Consider the following 21,888-nt stretch of genomic DNA (forward strand, 5'->3'; position numbering starts at 1 on the left):
ATCTCACATCGCAGAATTTATTTAAAAGTACACATAACAAATCTCTGTAGTGCAAAATGCATGCAACAGTGGGAAACGGCAAGGAGAATGGAAGAAGCAATATCAAAAATATTAGAAAATGTTATATGAGTCAAGAATAGGTCAGTGATTTCTTACCTACCAACACACATTTAGGAAGAAAAAGTTAATATCATAGTTAGGAAATTAGAAATTGGGTAGTACATGCCTATAATCCCAAAAGTCTGTTCAATATCTAGTACTAATAAATAAATAAATAAATAAAACAGCAACAATAGTAGGTTCAAGTAGAAGCTAAGAGTTGTGTTTACTATTAGTCTTATTGTACCAATACTAGGTTCTTTGAGTAAATATCAGTAGTTCTTAAAATAAGGGGTTTTGGAAAACTTAATATTTATTACGATGGTTTAGAACTAGATCAGAATGTAATTCTTGAGAAAAATATATGAACATGAGTATTTCCTTTAATTTCTAGATGAAAATAACTTTAGAAATTTGAAATGGTTATTTAAATTTAAAAAAAACCCCTTCAATATCATTGGTAGAGTACTCTAAACTTTACCAAAGAGAGATTTTCATTTTAGAGCTTCCATCTCATGGAAGGCATTTCTTTTTCCATTATTTAGTGTCACATAATAGTTCTTATGTCACTTCTCTCTTAGTTTGACATTTTTGTTTTATTACTTTCAGGTAATACAGTTACTCTGTTAAGTTATCCAGTTTAGATTGTTTTTAACACAGTATACAGAATTACAATCCATTGAGATCAGATTTCTTAAGAATTATTTACTAAGAATATTTTCTTTTTTTCTTTCTTTCTTTCTTTTATAAAAAGCATTGATTATATAGCATGGCAGCATTATAAATGGATTCCAGTGTCAGGTCTGGATGTTGTGTTAAGTAGGAGACTAAGGAATTGTTTAAGTGACCTATCAAAACACAAAATCCGTTTTAGGTTTGCACCTGCTCTTTTGAAAACTGGCGGGTGGGCCAGTGCCAGTACAGAAAAAATTTGACTTTATGTAGATACAATCATAGTAGATTCCCTGAACTCAAAAACAACAGAAAAACAATTGTTTCATATTTAGAATGAGGTGGAAGAGTCATTAGTTGAAGACTTAAATCAAAAATTGATGTCTTTGCGAAATACTAAAAGGTTTTAAAAGTTTAGATGACTTTACCGAATGCGAAGAAAGAAATGAGTCTTAGAAATCTATTCCCCTTTGAATTCTTACTCTATGTTTAAGTAGGCAGCTTTCTATAAAATAAGTTACCTATATTCATTGCTGAGTATATTTTTGCAGATACTTAGCTCATAAATTCAATTTTATTGAACAAACTAAATATTACAATTATAAAATCAATTAAACCAATATTTTGTATTAGAAATTGTGTGGGAACTTGCTGGGCAGCTGCATATGTGACTTGATGTGAAGGGTTTACAACCAAAGACATTCACTAAATAATTTTTTATGCTTCAGGATGAATTTCACTCACGGTTGCGTTTTAATCGGAGAGGACTGGTTGCCATGGCAAATGGTGGTCCTCATGATAACGGCAGCCAGTTTTTCTTTACCCTTGGTCGAGCAGATGAACTTAACAATAAGCACACCATCTTTGGAAAGGTTTGTATACAGTTCTTTTGAATCTGTGGTATAGTTTTTAGTTTTGTGTTATTCTCTAGGTTTGTGTGACATGTGTAGTCAATAGGTAAGACCTTTCTTCATGAAAATATTCCCTATATTATTTTTTTCAAAATGATGGAATATGCTGCATTCTTGTTATAATGAATTAGAAGGACCAATTAAATTATTGTGTTTCAAATTGATCATTTGGTATGACTATGTTTCCCCTCTTTAAAATTCTACTATGTAATAGTGTTAACTACTATGCCACTCAACCAATGTTGTCTTTATCAGAAGCATTCTTAGGTTAGTAAAGATCACTGGCTTCAAGTTTGCTAATGATGAATTCTCTTAAATTTAAAGTGGAAGCTATATTAACACTGAAAGTTTTTATTAGAAGTATTATTTTGAATAGTACCTATTCAATCTTTTTTCACATTTAATGTTCTATCAGAGAATGTCCTTTCGATAGAGTTTTCAACAAGTTTTTTTGCAAAGGGATTCTGAAGGTTTTCTTCCTTCACTTTTCTCCCTTTCCATAAATGTACTTCTGTAAGTTTTAATTCTTAGACTTATTAGACATCACTAGCTTACTAGCGCCCTCTGCTGGCTCAGTAAGAATTGTTTTCTCATAGGCTCAGCTGGATTTTGTGAAGATCAAAGGGGAGAAACAAACCTGGTGCAACTGAAAAACTGATGCTGTTCTTTTTTTTTTTTTTTCCTTTTTTCTTTTGTAAGGGGATTGAACTCATGACTTCTTGCTTACAAGGCGGGTACTTATGCCACTCAGCTAAGTCCCCGGGCCCTAAAGGGAATACAGGGGTTAAACCGGTGACTTCCCACTTGTTGGCCGCGCAGGCCAGGCACCTAACCCGCTAAGCCAGATGCTGTCAGTACTGTTTTTAAATATAGAAAAATGCTGAGTTAAATGAATTACTAGAACCATCAGATATATTATTTCTTAACAACATGGAAGTAGCATTAGCATATTTTTTCTAGCTACTCCCCACATAGGCTTTCTTATGACCATAAATTTTTTCCTATTATTTTTTAATAGTGAATATATAATAAATGATATTTAAGTCACCTTTATGTACCACTTTCTACAATTGATATCATATAACATACACATTAGAAATAATATATAGCTTATGTTTATAAGTTGGAAAAGCTAGCACTCTTAATTTTATAACTTTCTTGAGCCTGTTTTATCTGTATAAGGTGGAAGATAAGTTCTTACTTTTAGGGTATTTGTATGAATTAAATAAGATAATGTCTGCAAAGCACTTAATGTATTGTTATTTTTTACTTATCCTTTTTTACTCTTAATTGTAAATTTGTTTATGATTTTTAGATGAAAATTTATCATTCAGGTTATTTGACATTACATTTATCTCTGTAGTAAAAACTGCTAGTAAATATGTATTGAAAATTTCCCAAGAAGTTTATTGAGAAATTTATCTGTGCTTTTCCCCCTTAAAATAATTGTTGTTTTGCATTATAAATATTTATATTCTTATGCTATAATATGAAATTTCCTTTAATCATGTAAAAATATTTTGAAAGTCTTTTTTAATGGAAAGGATGAATACAAGAATTTATATTTTATATTTTTATTGACAGGTTACTGGGGATACAGTATACAATATGCTGCGACTAACAGAAGTAGACATTGATGATGAAGAAAGACCAAGAAATCCACATAAAATCAAAAGTTGTGAGGTAGAAACATGATTATTATGAGATATAGAGTTTAAATTATCATTTAAGAGAAATTGATTATTCATATTTAAACTATTAGATCAGTGTTACATTAATAATACGACTTACGTGTTTAGGCACAACTTCTGATTAAGAACTTTTTTAATTAAAAGTTTTGAACTTCAAGATAAAACTTTAGATAATCCAATAAATGAAAAGCTCAATTTATCATGAAAAGTTAAAGCAACGAGGTTTATTTAATCCAAAGAAATGACTTGATAGGTAGTTTAAGAGTTTTTCTTTATTGAGGAAGCAATATCCTTAAAAACCAAAACATTCTTTGGGGTCAAAACATCTCAGTTTGTATCATTTAAAGCTTCCTAAATATTTCTCCGTTTTATCAAGTTGGGATAAATTCTGCTACCATTTGTGGAATAGCACATAAGATTCTTAGGGTGCCCCAAAGTAATTGAAGCACTTTGTACAGTGTTATATGTCACTAGGGTAAGAATATTTATGTGGGGGGAAAACTACAGACACTTATGTCAGTACAGTCAAATACTGATTTTAGCTTTTATGAAATTTAAAACATGGAATAATATTTTCATACTATTTCTTTTTGTAGGTCCTGTTTAACCCTTTTGATGACATAATTCCAAGGGAAATTAAAAAGCCCAAAAAAGAGAAGCCAGAAGAGGAAGTAAAGAAATTGAAACCTAAAGGCACAAAGTAATCATAGTATAAAGATTATTCTTCACTTGACAAATGACAATAGTTTCTTCTATTTTCTATTGTTTACTAGCAAGGGGAATGCCAGTTGAACAACCAGAATATTGGAGATAGTAGATTTTGAATGTGTAATTTTATAAAAATGAGCATTTATATTTAAGTATGTTATGTAACCCAAATTTAGCTAAAAATGTGTCATCTCAGTTGTCCATATGAAATATGTTAATATTTTATATCACTGTACCAACTGTTCATATAAATGTTGAAAAACTTGTTTTTTGCTTGTTTTTAAATTAATTGAGAGAGGACTATATAGAGAATATTTGGAATGTGCATATTGTGTGGTTTCATAATTTTTCAGCCTTTTCACTTTTTTCTTGGTGCTATGAAATATCATATAAATATTTTTAAAAATAAAGCTGTTTCATTCAGTATTCTTGATTATTTCTTCAAGATAGTTTTCCAAAAAGTAGAAATTTCTTTTAGCATTTTGTAGCAATATTCTTTACATCGTTAATATAATATGTTTAATTAAAGTGGACAGTGCAAAGTTAGATTTCAGCTCCTTTACTGAATTGTAATATCCTTTTTAGAGATTTTACTGTACTTATAAATGTTAGGTTCAGACATTTCTAAATGGAATCTTGGAAAATACTGTAAACAAAAAACAAAGTTTATTAATCTTTCCAAGTTTCAGTTGCCTTACGTAAAATGGAAGTTTCAATAAGTACAACACCTGACTGGTATCAAGACTGAATCAAATGCTCTGTAGTGTAGGTGTTTAGTACATATTAGCTCTTTCCCTTGTTGTTTTTCAAAATAAGCAAATTAAGTTGCTCTTATATACTGTCAAATATAGTCAGAAACTTTAATGAGTGGTTGATGGTTTGTAGTAAAATATAGTAACTTCTTATATAGTTATATATTTTTTCTTTTATTTGATTCATGTATTTTTATTGATTTATCTGTGGATGAAAGATTACTGTCAGTTTATTCATTTATAGCATTTCAAAATTGTGAAAAGTTAGAGAAGATAAACTTATTCCCCCCATGGATTTTTTTATTATTTGGTCTGACAGTTTTATATTTTTTATTTAAATATATTTTAAAATAATAAGATATATTTTGACAAACACTAGATTAATTGCTCCCCATTTGTAGTGGTGTTGGGGTTGTACATTTATTAGTTTTTCAGAAATCTCCATTTTGTTACTAGTTTTAATAAAAATCAAATTATTTTTGTCAAGCTTGACTGCATTTAAGGGTAATACTCAGGATGGATTTTGATCATATTTCAGTGGTAATTTGAGGCTTTAAAACCTTTACTAAAAATTATAGCTCTTCTGCTGAAAACTAATATTTTTATTTAATCAGAATGTATTATTGTAAATTCTATTCTGTGCTTTGAAAACAAGATATTTGAGTTTTGCTTACTCTAAATTTTGAAATTTTATATTTCCCTTTTTCTTTTTTGTCTTTCCTTTGTGTCTTTGTTTGTCCCCTTTTTCCTTTTGACCAGAAATTTTAGTTTACTTTCATTTGGAGAAGAAGCTGAAGAAGAAGAAGAAGAAGTAAATCGAGTCAGTCAGGTAATCTCTAACCTGCCTTGCTTCTGAATTATAAAGCATTAAAATATACTTCTTGTTCATTTTATATCTCCTGTTCCTGTGATAGCTGGAATGACACATTTTGTGTGATATACATTCAGTAAGTATATGTTAAATTTTGCTTCATACAGTGATTTGAGATCAATAATATGCCTTCTAAATTGATTTGCCCTCTTAAAACTATTAAATTACTTTTTTTTTAATCTGGGCATTTGTTGTGTTTTGTTTTGTTTATCAACACAAGCTGTTGCTGTGTAGTTCAGGCTGGGCTTGAATTTACTCTATAACCAGGACTGGCCTTGAACTTGCAGCAATCCTCCTGCTTCAGCCTCCTGCATGTTGAGATTAATAGTACTGTGCTACCATACTTGACAGATCTTTGCATTTTTTTTCTGTCAGTTAAAACTAGACTTGAAGAGTTTTTTGAATGGTTCCACTTTATGATTCAGATTTTAGTTGATATTTGCTTATTCAGTTTGCTAGTTGCTTATTATTGCTGTTATAGTAAACAATCACAGGCCACAGCTTTTAGATTCATTTTACTGTTACCGTGTAGGGCGTTTGCCTAATTCTCTTCACAGTCCTTTGAAATGGGTGTTTTTGTTGTATTGCTTGTGAATAAATTCAGGTATAGACAGGCTATAATTTGCTCAGAATAATATACCATTATAAATAGCCACAGCTGGGACTTGAGCCCATGTCTAACTATAAATCCTTGTCTTTGGGTAGTACACTACCTCCTGCATTTTACTCCATCACCCCTCCCATAGGCCTTTATGTGGCCTTCTTCAATTTTATTTTTGTTATAAAACTCATGGCTGAGATACCTATAGTATTTTGGGAGCAAATCTTACTTTGTTGGGAGCAAATTCTGGTATTTGTTCAAAAACAAAATCATCTTCAGGAATTTTTACTCCCTAAAGTTTGCTGTTTCTTCCTTGCTTGAAATTTAGTGAGTGCCGAGAGCCTAAATGATTAAGTTCAAAAATTTATCTTTTTAATTAAAACTTAATAACCTTCCTCTCCCTTTCTTGCTTAACACAGTCACCTTTTTTTAACCAGTACGCATAATATCATTGATTTAAAAGCACTTTATTGTTACGGTGAGCTTTACTCCTTTATCCACATGCTGACTTCATTATTGAGCATGGTTTGGGGAAGCTAATAGTGAGCACATAGTAAGCTCTCTATGTATACTCATTGCATTAAAAGTGAGTTAAAATTGGCATGTATAAGAAGTAACTTGGTCATAATTTTTTCTTACTCTTTACAGTATCCTTGGGTGATCTCTTTGATATTATGGAATCAGTTACCACCTACTAAATCACCATTCCAAACTCTAGAAGCTAAGGCTAAAATTTTCTTCTGGATTCTTAGTTTTTTCAAGAGCATGCTGGCAATACAGAATAAAGATGTTCATTTTGGGGAATTGGTGCAATTCATACAACATAATCTTGGTCATTTTCAATCCCTTTATCCTGCTGTAACCTTTCCTTCTTCACATCCCTGGTTCTCTTTCCCATTTTCAACATTATCTGCTAGCTTCCTATCATCTCTCCATTGTTTTGTTTATTTATTACATTTCAGATTTCTTTTAGAAGTAGCAAAAGGCAATATTGAACTTTACAACTCTGACTTATTTACTTAACATGAGAATCTTCTAGTTCTATCCATTTTCTTGAAAATGACGTGAGATATTGCTGTATTAGATCTCAAAATCTCAAAACTAGATTTATTTTTACATGAAAACCTTACCCTATTCCTTATAAACATCACAGTTCTCACACCTTGGACTCATCTTTCTCAGAAAATGTATGTCTTTCTTTTTCACAATTCAAATTTGTACATCATCAAAATGGAAGCTTCACTATATGTCATGATATCGTAAGTGTATTTGTGAATGGGCAAAACCACAAATGTTAGATTTGGGAATTAGTAGGGTTTTATTGATGTCAAGTTTCCTTGCATTCCTGGGCCTTCCAGTCCATCTTCTCTCCCTCTCCATTTTTCCCTCTGTCTGTCTGTCTGTCTCTTCTGTCTCTCTCATTACTTTTGTTTTGTTTTTTCTCTACAATTTAGCTCCTGATTACCTCTATCACACTCCTTCACTAAGCTCCCACCCAGGCTGAGTTAGGTACTTCTTTCTGTGATAGTCTATGCCATCAAAATATTTATCATACTGCATTATAATGCTTTATTAATGCTTTATTTTCTCATCTTCTAACTGTGCTAAATATTTGTTTTATGTAATGTAATTCCTACAAGATTCATGCTATACAGATGTCATTCCTGTTTCATGGATTTGAAAAAAAGTCAGTGTTCAGAGAGGTTGTTAAATCAGTTAAGAATGTGTACCTAAGTAATAAAGTTGAAACTTTGGACTTAGGTTTTTAGTCATTAAGTCTAGAATATAATGAAGAATGCTGCAGATGCTGTCTTCCTCAAGCCCAAGCCATCTAAAAGGCTGCTTAGAAACTTCACTGGTAACACGGAATTTCAGTAGCAATGCTCAGTGCAATTAGTCTACTGCCCACCCCTAACCATTTAGGAGTTTGGGTAGTAGATTGAGTGGCTCTTGAAAGCAGAAATGGAAGAAAGGAATTGTCTTATGAATATTTCTATTGAAATTAAAATTTTGATTTTAAATAATTTTTGTTTACAATTACTTTGCTTTAGACTTCACTTAGAAATCAGTTTGAGTTTTTTCTGTGTGTAACAACAGAATGTATTAAATACTCAAAACTTATCTTCTTTCTGCTGGTTTCAATTGTACAAAATAATATGCTTAAATTATATTGAATTTTATAACTAAAGGCAGTTTGTGGTTTTTGTAAAATTGCAGCGTGAAAGGATACTATTTAGACAGTGTCAGCGTATTCTTTACTTTGTCTGTTAAACCTGAAACATGTAAAACCTTTTTTCTCTGCCAAGAAAATTATAACTCACAGACCATTATCAAATGAGTATTATTATCTTAATATTGTAACATTGTATTTCTCTCACTTGACTCTTTAAACAGGGGTGCTAGTTGATACAATTACTGCCATATATCCTTATGTCTAGCCCACATCACCTTTTTTTTCTCTTGTTGCCTGCTGGTTACCTTTGTGTGAATATCTCACTAGTTACCCAAGGCCTGGCCAAGGCTAAGTATCTTTCTTTCCCATACTTCAATTTGTAACTTTTCTTTCTATCCCTGGTATCAATATCCTACAAGTAACTTTAGGTTCAACTTTTATTTTTTATTTTTTTCTCTGTATTACCAGTTAGTTACACTTTCCTAGCAAGTTTTCATTAAAAAAAATTTCAAATCTATTTTTTCCTTTTAATTTTCAACCACCTTGTTCACGCTTTCCTTATTTCTAGCCTGTGCTTAGCAGTAAATCTACACAGTGGACTCTCGTCTCACTTGTTTTCCTTGCCTTCCACTCATGGCCTCAGGAGTAGCTTGCCTAATGCTCACAATGTTACCATTACTCTCTACTGGGGTGGAAATATATATATCCACCCCAGTAGATATATATCTTAATTCTAGCCTTTACTTTCATGACTCCTCTTCACCAACTCTGTCCTTTTATCTATTACTTATTAGATACTTAAACTTTCCTGTTGACGAAATTACTTGTGGTGCCTTTTTTTTTTTTTTTTTTTTTTGTCTCTTTCCTTTTTATCGGTACCAGGGATCGAACTCACGACTGCCTGCTTACAAGGCAGGCGCTTATGCCACTGAGCTAAATCCCCAGCCCCTTGTGGTGCCTTTTTAAAAATGAGGTCCTTAGACTCCATTAAAAACCCACTGAACTAGAATTTCTAAGGAAGATGCCTAAGAAGCTGTATGTTTAATGAAATCTCTTAGAGTTCATATCTAGGAAAAGAATGCTGTATGATTTGCTGTTCTGTGTATGTGCCTTGTCTTTTCTCTTTTGTGTGCCTTTATGTTATTTTCTTGGCATGAAATGTCCCATCCCACCTGTTGATGTCAAAGTCATATTTAATTTCAACATCCAAAAACCCATCTTTTCCAGTTTTTTAATATTTCTTTTTTTTAAACCTACATTTTCCTTTTTAAAACATTCTTTTTGCTTTATTATACAAGGAGCATATGACTATATTCACAATCTATTCCAACAATATACTCTATATTCGCGGCCTTACTAATTCTGTAATATCTACAGTTGCAAACTCCTTGAAAATAGATTTTTGTGTTATCTTTGAATAACTATGTTAGCATAGAATTACATTAGATTTGTAATCATAAAAACTTATACTGACACTTTGCTTTCTACTGACTCTTTATGACCTTGGGTAACTTAGTCTTTGTACTAAGTTAAAGTACAAAGTTTCCTCAGTTTTCCTTTTGTAGAAATGTTATGTATCAGTTAGGGTTGTGAGATAACCATATGGATAGTCCTTATTTTGGTACATGATGCAATCTTGAAAAATATCTTTGAAAAGTCAAGTGTCTTAAAATAGAACAATATTCTGTATAATTCATATTTTATTCTGAGAAGGGTAAAAAGATACCAAAACTATTTGCAGTTATGATCATTTTTATTATGTAGAAGCTGCTACCCTAAAGCCCAAGCAATCTGGAAGACAGGTCAAAAAACCTCTGCAACAGCTCACCTTTTGGAGGTATGAGGCCAGATGCTTGGCACAAGTGGCCTGGTGTCCTTCTTGAGGATCTTAGATAATAGCTTGAGCAGCCTTGGAGAGCATGGGTGTACTCTTTACATTATGACCCATTAACAACCTGTACATGCAGGTGGGTCTTAGCACATCATAAAATCTTAGGCCTACAGAATTAACTGTTTTGCCTATCGTATATAATGGACAAGTGAATAGTTTAGTTTGAGAAAAATAGAACAGCAAAAAAATTATTGAAATTTACTGGTTTATAAGAAAGAAAATTGCTCTAGTGTGCAGGAAAAGAAAGAAACCAAATGGAAGTGTGTTTTTGTTTATCTTGCTAATGTACAGTTCTTCAGACTATGTCCGTTTCTCAGGTACATTTTCTTTCTTTGGTAAAATGAAACCTTAGTATGAAAAGGGAAGGTTAGAGTGAATGTTAGAAAAATATGACCATTACAATTATAAAAATTCAGCCTTATTATTTTAAATGTGTGCAGTAATTAAAACCAAAGCCAAGTGTGTGCCTGTAATGACTAGAAACAATTTGCTGTTTCAGTGGTTGAATGAAATTAAATATTTCTGAAGGCTAAAAATTACTGTTTCATCATTCATTTGCAAGTTTTTTTTTTTCAATGATTCCATCATGTTAAGCTTTATTCCAGAACTTGTCTGACTGATCACACATTAATAAGTGGTAAAGTTTGAATTGAGACTTGACTTTATGTGAAAGGAGAAATAAGAGAGTCCCTTCTGGTTTATGTATTAGCAGTGTGGGATTACAGACCCTCCTTACCCCACTCATTTATTCATGACATGGTGTCTCTGCCACATGGTTAGCTTTCCTTTCTTATTTATTTCAGTATCTTTCTACTACCTGATAAAATCTCCTTAGAATCATAGAATTTTATAGTTTAAAGGAATCGGAGTCCAACTTCCTTTATTTATAGATGAGGAAACTGAGAATCTGTTTAAGTGACTTGCCAGACTGACTTCATTTCCTTTTTGATAGGATTGTATGATAGAGGGATGTCATAGTAATCATGTTGTGAGTTCAGAAAAGCACATTGTCAGATTTTCATTATATTCTTGTGGGAAACATGAAGAAATGTGATCTGGGATTAGATTTATAACTAATTGAGTAGTTCTATCCAACAAGGGCTTTTTTGTCAACATGTGCCTGATTTTTTAATAGTGAGTTGAAATGTAATAAGAGCATGTGTAAATTCTGTAGTTCAATTCAGTGAAATCAGCTGAATATATAAATAACTTCAATTAATCTTAGTAACTTCATTAAGAATAAGTTTTCTAGAATAAAAGATTTAACATTCTTTGCATTATTTAGATCTCGTTTGCATCATTTTGCTCAGTACTGAATGAATTTAATGAAGGTTAGCAGACTAGATGCATCCAGAGGAAGGGAGGATGGTAAAGAGGTTAGGGCTGATGGCAAGAACTATCTCTCAAGCAAATGCTTAAGGAATGAGTATACATTAGCAAAGTAAAAACCAAATGAAGATATAATTTTAGATCACAAGTATGTAAAGAATTTGTTTCTGAATGATCCTTCTTTTCATACTGCTTTCTTAAATAATAGTCTCATCCATATGTCTATATTGGTTAACATTCATTTGTAAATCCTTATGTATAACTTATATATAAATACTAAAAAATATTTTCCAAGTAAAAGCTTATAGATAACAGTTTTCATGAAGCAAGTCCAATGGGAAGTCGGTTTAAAAGTATCTCGGTAGGAGGATTTTAATGTAATAATCAAGTTGGTACAAAAGTTCTCTCACTATAAGCGAACATACTTATTTAAAACTCAACCTCCTAAAAGGACTTTTTTCTCACCGAGAAAAGTTACACTAATAAATAAATCCACCACTTACAAATAGGTAAGAATGTTTTGTCCTATTCTATTTTATCCTATGAAATTAAACTTTTCCCCAAAGTTGGAAGGTTGTGAGGAGTTTCTGGCAGGCTACCAGCACAGAATTGTCAGAAGTGTTAAGCAGTCTAATTTATAAAATCTTTCTGCTGCGTCAAATCACTAATACTTTTTACTTATATTTCTAGTTGTTTCTGTTTAACAGTTTGATTAGTTTTATATAACTATTAAATACTGCCATTAATGTAATACAATTTAAGTAAAACAAAATTAGTATCGTACTTCTAGAGCTCAGAAATCTGAATTAGGTTTCACTGTACTAAATATCAAGGTTTTAACAGGGTTACCTGCTTTCAAGAGGCTCTTGGGAGAACCATTCCCTTCCCTTTTGCAACTTCTAGAGACTGGCTCTATTTCTTGATGTGAGCCATCCTCCATCGTCAAAGCCAGATGTTTTCACATCTCTCCATCTCAAATTCCTTAATACATCTACAAAGTTCCTTTTTACATGTAATATAACATATTTCATAGGTTATGGTTATTTTTAACCAAGGAGAGGGAGAAGAAGCTGAGCTATCATTGTATTTATAGAAATTGTCCCATGTGATTGTAGGAACTGGCAAGTCCAAATATACAGAGTAAGGCTGACGATACAAGGAATAGTTAATGAGTCTGAAATCTACAGTTTGGAAACTCCAGTCAGATTTCTATGTTTCTGCCTTGAGGCAGAATTGCCACATCTTTGGGAATCCTTAGTCTCATAATACCTTCTGTTGATTGGATGAAGCGCACTCATATTACGGAGGTTAATCTCAAAACCTGCTGATTTAATTGTCATAGCCATGTCTAGATTGGTGTTGACAACACAACTGTTCACCACAGCCTTGATTGGTTGCCACATAAAGTAACCAGCAAATAGAGTTGGAGGTTGAGTCCCAGACTTAGCTAGCTGTCTGGCCGGTGCTGTCCCCCTGTACCATCATGTGTCCTTCTCTTCTTTCTTCCCCCCTTTCCTCCTTTTTCTCCTCTCCTTCCCTCTTCCTTCTTTTTTCTCTCCCTTCCTTCCTTTTTCCAATGCTTTACTTAGTTCCTGTGGTTTTGCTGCTGCTTTGATCTAATGTGTGAAGTTTCAGTTAGTGATATAACTCTCTTACATCCCCTTTGATGTTCATTTGTAGATTTACTTGCAGACAGTTTTAAATTGACTAGAGCTTACACTGAATTCACTAAGTATATTTAGTGGGTTGTTTTTATTGTTGTTTTTGTTTTGTTTTGTTTTGTTTCTTGCAGCTAACTCCTTTAACTAGTCCGGTTGATTTGTGCAACTTTTAAAACATTTAAAAATATGTGTTGTTCCTTCCTTTGAAGTTATTATACCCGATGAAATAAATAAGATAGGTTAAAATAGGTCATTCAAATATAATAGGCATTGAAGACAGTGTTTGAATTCATTTTAACCTTCTTGCGACTGTCACCTTATTTCTTAGGTTCCCCAATTTACTTTCTCTGCCTGCAGGATGTAGTCTACCATTATGAGAAGAGTGACCTAAAAATTGCTTTTGATAGTATATTTATGTGCTAATTCTGTTTTAAAAGTAGTTAAAATTTGAAATAGTAATATTCAGATTGACAAGTTCCTCTTATTGTCAGGTCTTATTTTAAATTAATGTAAAAAACTATGCTCTTTCCTAGCTTAAAGTAACTTTTGGAAGAAAAATAAAAAACCTTTAAAATCTAGTTATTTCAAGTTGTCATAAAAAGTATATATAAATATATATCCTGTGCAATATGATGTTTCAAAACATCATGGAGTGGCTAAATTGAGCTAATTAGCATATGCATTACCTCATATATTATTTTTTTGTGATGAGAACATTTAAAATCTACTCCCTTAGTAATTTTCTAGAATGCAGTAAAAGAATGCAGCACCACCCCCACTGACCCTCAGGTCTTCATACATGCCAGGCAAGTACTCTTATCACTGAACAATGTCTCCAGTCCCAATACCCCATTTTTATATAAAAAAAAAATCACAATTGAATTGACAATTCTGAACTAACATTTATGATTCAATGAAATAGTGTAGTTTCCTAATGGAGCAGAAATTTATTTATTTGGTACTGGGAATCAAACTCATGACCTCGTACTTGCCAGGCTGGTGCTTGTGCTGCTGAGCTAAATCCCCAGCCTTAGAGCAGAAATTTAGATACCTGAATGATAACTTACTCTTGCCACTTGTTAGTGTGACTTTCCTTTTATAATGTGTGAACTAAGAGGCTGGAACCAAGGGTCAGAGACCAACTCTGGTTGTGATATTTATGATTTTGACTCCAAGAGTGTGTCAGGGAGAGAGTTAAAAGATACTTTCTTAAAGTAAATGAAGATAACCTGATATCCAGAGATTGCAGGAACGGAGCTTTAATGAAAGAAGGGATTAACAAATGATGTGCAGATTTTATTCCTGTTTAGGTTATATTGTTTACACTAAACCCTTCCTCCTCCTTCATGTATCTTATTTAATTCTCTATGTGAAATAGTCAAGTCTGCTATTTCCATTTTATAGGCAAGTATTCTGAAGTCTGATGAGGTCATCATTTTTCCACAAACACCATGCTTTAGTTTAAAAATTGTAGAATTACAGAATGTTAGAGTTTGAAATTCATTTGGTCCAGCCACCCTTTTTCTTTTTATCCTGTATTTCTACTGAATCACCTTCTGTTTTTTTTAACATTTCCCAAATGTTTCATATATTTGACAAATGTATTATCCAAATGTATTATTACTTTTTTGACATTTTGTCTTTTTATCACTCCTCAGTTTTAAGGTTATAAATTAGATATATTTAATTGAATATCAGATTCTATAACTTTTTAAAACTATAAATAATAGATTAGTGGAGAAAAATTTTTGTTATATCTTATAAACTAGACTGTAAACATACTTGATTATTAGATATTTAAAATATGAAGAACTCCAGGATAATACAAAAAATTTTAAATCTTTTTTTTATACTTGGGATTGAATTACTGTAGGCCTAACTACTGAGCTACCTCCTAGCCTTTTTAAATTTAAATTTTATTTTTGGGGGCAGGGTCTTGCTGAATTGCTAAATTGCCTCTACTGGGCTCAGAATTACCATCCTTCTGCTTCAGTTTTCCAGAATAATGAGATAACAGGTGTGTACTACCATGTTTGGTCATCTGTTACTTTTATCATGGAAGTAGATCTCCAAAGGTATACATCTGCCTGTGAGTAATAAGACCTGTCAAATTAGAGAGTCTTTTGAAAAGTAACATTTGTGGGACTTAAGAGAAAGGGATGTTTTCATATCTCTGTATCTGATACTTTTTTGTTAACATTTTATAATGAAATTTCCCCTTGAATGAACAGAATGTATCATTTCTGTCAAATTTAGCCTCTAACTTTTTACTTTTATATGATTCATTATGAGGAAGAGAGTGAAAAGTTTCCCTTTCAAGACACAAGGATGAAGTCCCCTGTTGCACAGTAGAGAAATTTGTAAGATAAGGGTTTTCAACTCTAGGTCAGGGTTCTGGTTCACAGGGCCTGTGGCCAATGGAAATGGATACATTATTGGCAGATTTGGACTTAAATCCTAGATCCTCTCCTATCTACTAGCTTTGTGACCTCTAGTTCTAAATCTCTGTAAACATGTTAACTAAGGTTAGAAGTGTCTCACCTCTTGCACCCCTTATTACACAGTGCCTGAGACAAAGGATATGCTTACTAAATTAGAACAATAGCATCAGTAGTAGTTATAGTTATGTTTTTGTATAGTTACTGTTCCTATCATTATGTCTTTTTGGTTATTCCTACCAAAATGTAAATTTATTGAGAACATGAACTTTGAAATTAAAGCCCTAGATAAATATTTTGTCTCTGATCAGTGCTCCCATGCTTGCAAAGCTCTTTTGCATAACTCTTTTCCATTTATTAAATAAAACCTCATAGGTGCCCTCTTTTGGCTAGTGGGGTATATTTTTTAAAGTGGTTCTGTGCAGTATGGACAACATATTGGAAAAATAATAGTGTGCATCTATTTCAAATTACTGTTGTGATCTCTTCTAAGTTCTAATATATGTCATAAAATTAGTTTCTATGGTTATATGTATCATGATGAGATTTAGTGTTTAGAGTTGTTAATCAGTACATTGATTTTATGGTGTATCACCTGAAGGAGCTAATACTTTTAGTCAAAAAAAGGTAGGATTCTTATTTCTAAAACTTTAGTTTATATTGAACTTTTCAGTTACACATCTTTTGCTAACCACATTATGTCAGCACTAGATTTCATGTAAATTTGTTAGGTTGTCCTTTTGGACTCATGATTATGTTATCCATTCTTTTCCAGAGTATGAAAGGAAAAAGCAAAAGCAGCCATGATCTGCTTAAGGATGACCCACACCTGAGTTCTGTTCCAGCTGTTGAAAGGTTAGTCCTCAGTAGTGTGATGCAACATTCTTAGTTTCAGATACTAGTCATTTTATTGCTTATTTTGTCAGCAAATAGTCAGATTTCACAGATCTAGGTTTTAAAACTCAACCAAAGAATAATGCATTTTGATAACAGAAGCAGAGAACTTCTAGCATGACAGAGAGAACAGTAAGCACTTTTAATCTTCTTGCCGGCTACGTTTGTTGAGCTAATTGCATTTGAAATTAATTGTTGCACAGAGATTGTAACTCAGCGGTATAGCCTTTGTTTGGTGTGCCTGAGGCCTTGGGTTCAATCCCAAGAAATGGGGGAAAGATTGTCCAACTTTTGAATTTTAGTGTACTCTGAATATCAGAAACTGCTTTAGCAGTTTATGTTCATTCCAAGCTGCACTGCTGATACTTTCCTTGAAGCATTTTTGTCTTAGTTGGTGTCATGGGGACGCAAAATCAGAATTGAAGTTTGTTATTAAGTAGTTACCACATTTTGGGTCAATCCACTGAGTGTAAGTTCTTACCTACTTTTATAGATTAATAAAAATTCTTATTTTTGTTGCCTGTCTTTGAGAAGGTGAAGTCTTAGTATTTAATATAATTGTATATAATATATTGAGCCAGTATCTCAGAGTGGAACTCACAGGGGGAGTTTAGCTGATTGTCTAAAAGTCTACTGCGAAACAATTTTTTCCTTAATGTCTTTAATATCATTTTATTTAAAGGTTATTTCTTTACTGAAAATACTTGAAGCCAGTAGTCTATTTTCTACAAACATTTATTCATAAAAAATGGCCTTGTTGGTGATTGCTTGGTAAAAAATAAAACAGTAAATTCAGATTTCTGCTAATGCAGCATACTTCTTATTCTACTTATTTAAAAATTATTCCGTCTGCTGTAATATTGAGAGTCCTATATTGAAATAAATTTTGAAACATTAATCCCAGCAAACTATTTTAAAGTTTTGGATTATTAAATAATTTTGTTAGTTTCACTATGAAACTAAAATTTATTTGTCTTATTTTTTGTAGTGAAAAAGGGGATGCAAGAAGAGATTTAGATGATGTGAGTATTGATTTTAGTATAAATATAGCCCGAAAAATTTATAGAAAGTTCAAATTTTTATTAAAAACATTATTTTTTCTTTAAAATGTAGTTCAGTGATAGAGCATTTGCATAGCACATATGAAACTCTGGATTATATTCCCAGTACTATGAATAATAATGATAATAATGGAACTTATGTTACCCTATAGTTATACATGGAAAAAATTGAAAAATAAAAATTTTTTTCTCGTAATGCTCGCCTATTTCCTTCCAAATGTGTGTGTATTTCCCTACAAGATTGGGACTTTTATGTATGAATTTTAATCTGCTCTTTCCTTTTCAATAACATTAAATATTCTCTTTCAAGACTATTATGATCTTTGTTAGTTGTACTGGGCTAACACATAAATAGAAGGAAGATTTTATTTTAATATGTAAGAGGTAAAGTTTTTCAGATTATCCATATGCCACTTTTTGCAAAGCATTGATCTATATATTGTGTAGTTTAATAGAAGACATATAATGTTCCATGTGAACACAAATTTATCTCTTACCACAGTCAAAAAAAGAAGGGTTCTTGGACTATCCGTGTTAGAGAGATAATAAATATCTGACTTTGGTCAGGAATACCTTCATGTCTTACAGGATAATTAGAAGTTAAGTGAATCACGAAGCAAATGTGATGGGTAGAGCCCTCCAGCTCAAAGAATTGAATATGAAAAGTAAAAAAGAGCAAAATAAAAGGGAGTATGTGGATTGTTTTTGCAAATGGGAAGGGGACCAAAAGATGAAGGGAGGACAGAAAAAGGGAACATAAAAAGAACTAGGTATATTGTGTACACATACACCTTTCCATCATGAATGTAATGTTTATAAAATGTAATTAAACATGTACTAATAAAAATATAAACAGAGAGAGAGACAGATTAGGCCTTACTAAAGAAATACAAGTTGAGATTTAAGCTTTAAAGGAGTCTGTGTGTGAAAAGTAGGGACGGGCTGAACGTAAACAAAACACATGCCCCGAAGTCTCTGAAGCAGAACTGAAAGCACACTGATGTGCCCAGAGTGAGGCGAAGGAGGAAGAGTGAGATAGATGAGTTAGGAGAGGTTAGGATGCAGATAGATATTAAGGAGCTTCATAGGCTGCGGTGAGTTTGAGGAACAGTCGAAGGATATTTGTTACGAAAAGTTCTGTGGTCAACTTTGCATTTTGGGAAGGATATCATTGGCAATATTACAGTGACAAATTAGAAGAAACCGACCAAAGTCCTGGGGAGTAGTTGGGAAGCTTTTTCAGTTAAGCTTGATGTAAGATCAGAGTGAAATGGGAACAAGATCTGGGAAGTGACCTCTTCCATACCATGAGATGAGGGACAAGGTTTCTGGTTCAGGGATTTTGTTAGAACTATGTAAAAGAAAGTGGGTTTGAGGTGGGGAAGACGATCAGAAATAATGAGGTTATATTTTGCACATTTTGAGATCAAGATAAATTGGAGAAATCTGTGTATAGTAATATGGGTCTGATAGGGCCAAGATGTAGGATAGGATATGAAAGATTCACTCCTAGGGTCATGGGTAGATGTGGTCATTTAATGTAGTGTCTAGTCTCACTTCTGTTTTATGTTCCAAATGCTGGGCAAGAACCCACAGTGTTATTTCAGAGATTTTGGGTTCTTACCCAGGAAGATGTACTACATCCATAGACAAAATTGCATGACTAAGGTTGAGGGTGTAACTGTGTTAGAGAGTACTTCCTAGCATGCATGAAGCCCTTGATTCAACCCTCCCAAATATTACTGTGATTTTTCATTCATTTCAGTTCTCCTGAAGTCCAAGCATGTCAGACCTATGTCAGTGGTTATCAGCTTTCAGGGCTTCATAATTTCAGGGCTTAATAAGTCTTGGTTCAATAAGTCTGCAATGAAGACTGATAATAAATCACTATGTGAGCAATATGAGAATTAGACTTTGAAGACCACTGATCTAGGGGCTCATAAACCTGCAACTTGTTAAGAACCTTGCAACTAACCAATCAGAATATCACAAGAGAAAAATGATCCAGTTGGGATCATTCTTTTCCTTGTCTTTATCTTCCTTCTTCATTGTCTTCATTCCTCTGTCAATAATGCTAGAAGCTACTCTAAAAATTGAAGATATAAAATAAGAAAACATGCCAGAATTTTAGCCTTTATGAAGTGTTTTCCTTAGTTCAGTAGAAAAAGTAAACACATAAGTGCTTTGGAAAATAAACCAAGAAAGGGGAATAGGGAATACTGGAGATAGGAGGATAGTTCTACCGTTATAATAGGGCGATCAAGAAAAGCCTCACAGAGGGTAGCATTTAGGCAAATAGTCAAAGGAGTGGAAAGAGCATACAGTACACATAATCTAGAATAAGAGTATTTCAGACTGGAAAGAACAACCCCCAAGTTGATTATTGTTGCTGGGTTTGGGTTATAGGAGATTGTTTCAGGGAAACAGTAAAGGATCTCAAGCAAGTAAGGATCAATTGCAGAAGAGGAATGATTGGAATAACTTATAGGAATAAATTTCAGCTTATTCATATGTCCATGGGATTAACCCTCCTGAGGTTGCTGTGCTGTCCAGCTTCCTCCAAAACCACATTTATCATTCAGGTAAAAATAGAAATTTAGTGAGACATGATGTCCCGGGTCATGCAGAGGAAGCTGTGCTGCAGAAGAGTTGTGCATAGACTGAGCACACAACTCTCCTAGTGTGTCCCATACTTATATAGTTGGTTCAGAGCAGACCCTGGGAGTATGTCTACCCAGAGCAGATTCTTCAAGTCTTTGCTTTTCTGAAACAAAATAAATACCAAACCTGGCATTAGAACACAGTGAGGAAAGTCTGAGGTGGTTCTCTGAAAGTGAATAGAAAAATTAAATGCCTGGCAGATACTGAGTTTCTATTTTTACAGGGTACAGAAGATGAAGGTACAGAGCCTGATGAATACATTGATGCTGCAGAACAGAACCCAGTAAGAGAAAGAATTGCAAAAAAATTAAAAAAAGATGCGGGTGCAAATGTGAACTCAACTGGAGAGGGAGAAACAGAGAATAAATCAGTCAGCCGCAGGTGAGTCAAGTGAGTCAATTGCTTGTGTTCTGGGTGTCACAGTTTTTTTTCTTTTCACACTACAGCTGAGATTAAGTCCTCTGCTCATCTAATTTTTAAAAATTAATGTTTTCATAGTGTTTGATTAATATAAGACTTGTAAACTGACCTGTTTGGGAGCTTACAGGAAATTGACCAGACTTAAAGTAGAGATGTACAGTAGTGGTCCTAGGAGTTAATTCCAATTCAGGTCTCTCTCACCTGTTTTTAGAAAGGCTTTCTATATTTTTATATCTAGAGTGAGAATTATTTTATTTATATGTGGAAGGTTATCAATGGGAACAGTACAGTAATTCCATAGTAAAAAGAGATACTCTCAAATAATTTAGGTGAGTAAAATTTGCCAAAATGGGTGAAGAAAATGTGGGCCTGAAAACATTTTTATATGTCTTTTCATGTCTTATTTACCAAATAAGACTCTTGCTAATCTCAGTGGTAAAATGAAAGAAATTTCAGTAAATGATGAAAAGTTCACCATCTATTGGTAAATGTTTATTAGATATTTTTTATCTCAACATTTTATTCTCTTGAAATTCAGGTCAAAAAAACTTCCCCTTTTTGAATCTATTATTATAACTTTGTAGTATACTTATTAAACAATGTTTATTTTAAAGAATGATAGTGTTTGTTTTCCTTACATGATTTGTATTTAGAATAAGTTAATGTCTACCTGTAAATAACATTTTTTCATATTGTATTTCTCAGCCTTGTACAGAAAAAAATTAAAAAGCATTTCTGAGGCATAGATTTCTCAATTTTTTTCCTTTGTATAATCAGAAATAAAAACGATTCCTAAAAATTTCAACTGAAAGTAGAACTTTTTGCATTTAGAAATGGTACTTAGAAACTATGAGTTTTTTTCGGTGACGTTCATCTGACATTCAAATAATCACTGCTGAATAAATTGGATTAACTCTGGGCTTTTTTGACTGAATATTTTAATGATCTTATACATGTAGTTAAAAGCCTTTCATTAGCTCTGTAACTTTTAGTTAATTCATGAATATGATCAAGAATGCAGTTTTTTCTGTCACTCAAAGGCATGTATTTTCTGA

At 32.7% G+C, this 21,888-nt stretch overlaps 1 protein-coding gene across 3 annotated transcripts in view; it reads left to right on the forward strand.

Moving 5' to 3' along the window:
* Positions 1–21,888, forward strand: part of Cwc27 (CWC27 spliceosome associated cyclophilin) — a 233,907-nt gene that overhangs the window by 12,078 nt on the left and 199,941 nt on the right. For all 3 annotated transcript variants that reach the window (XR_010050517.1, XM_063258241.1, XM_003461597.5), the window contains exons 4-10: positions 1,500–1,643; positions 3,267–3,365; positions 3,970–4,073; positions 5,593–5,662; positions 16,573–16,652; positions 17,680–17,713; positions 20,637–20,794. Coding sequence is in view for 2 of the 3 variants with exons in the window: in XM_063258241.1 (XP_063114311.1) it covers positions 1,500–1,643; positions 3,267–3,365; positions 3,970–4,073; positions 5,593–5,662; positions 16,573–16,652; positions 17,680–17,713; positions 20,637–20,794 (689 nt within the window). In the remaining variant the exon portion in view is untranslated. The remainder of the gene's footprint in view (positions 1–1,499; positions 1,644–3,266; positions 3,366–3,969; positions 4,074–5,592; positions 5,663–16,572; positions 16,653–17,679; positions 17,714–20,636; positions 20,795–21,888) is intronic.

This window comes from Cavia porcellus, unplaced genomic scaffold (assembly GCF_034190915.1).
Source record: "Cavia porcellus strain 051 isolate PalLab524CR breed Dunkin Hartley unplaced genomic scaffold, mCavPor4.1 scaffold_11, whole genome shotgun sequence".
NCBI classification, from domain to species: Eukaryota; Metazoa; Chordata; class Mammalia; order Rodentia; family Caviidae; genus Cavia; species Cavia porcellus.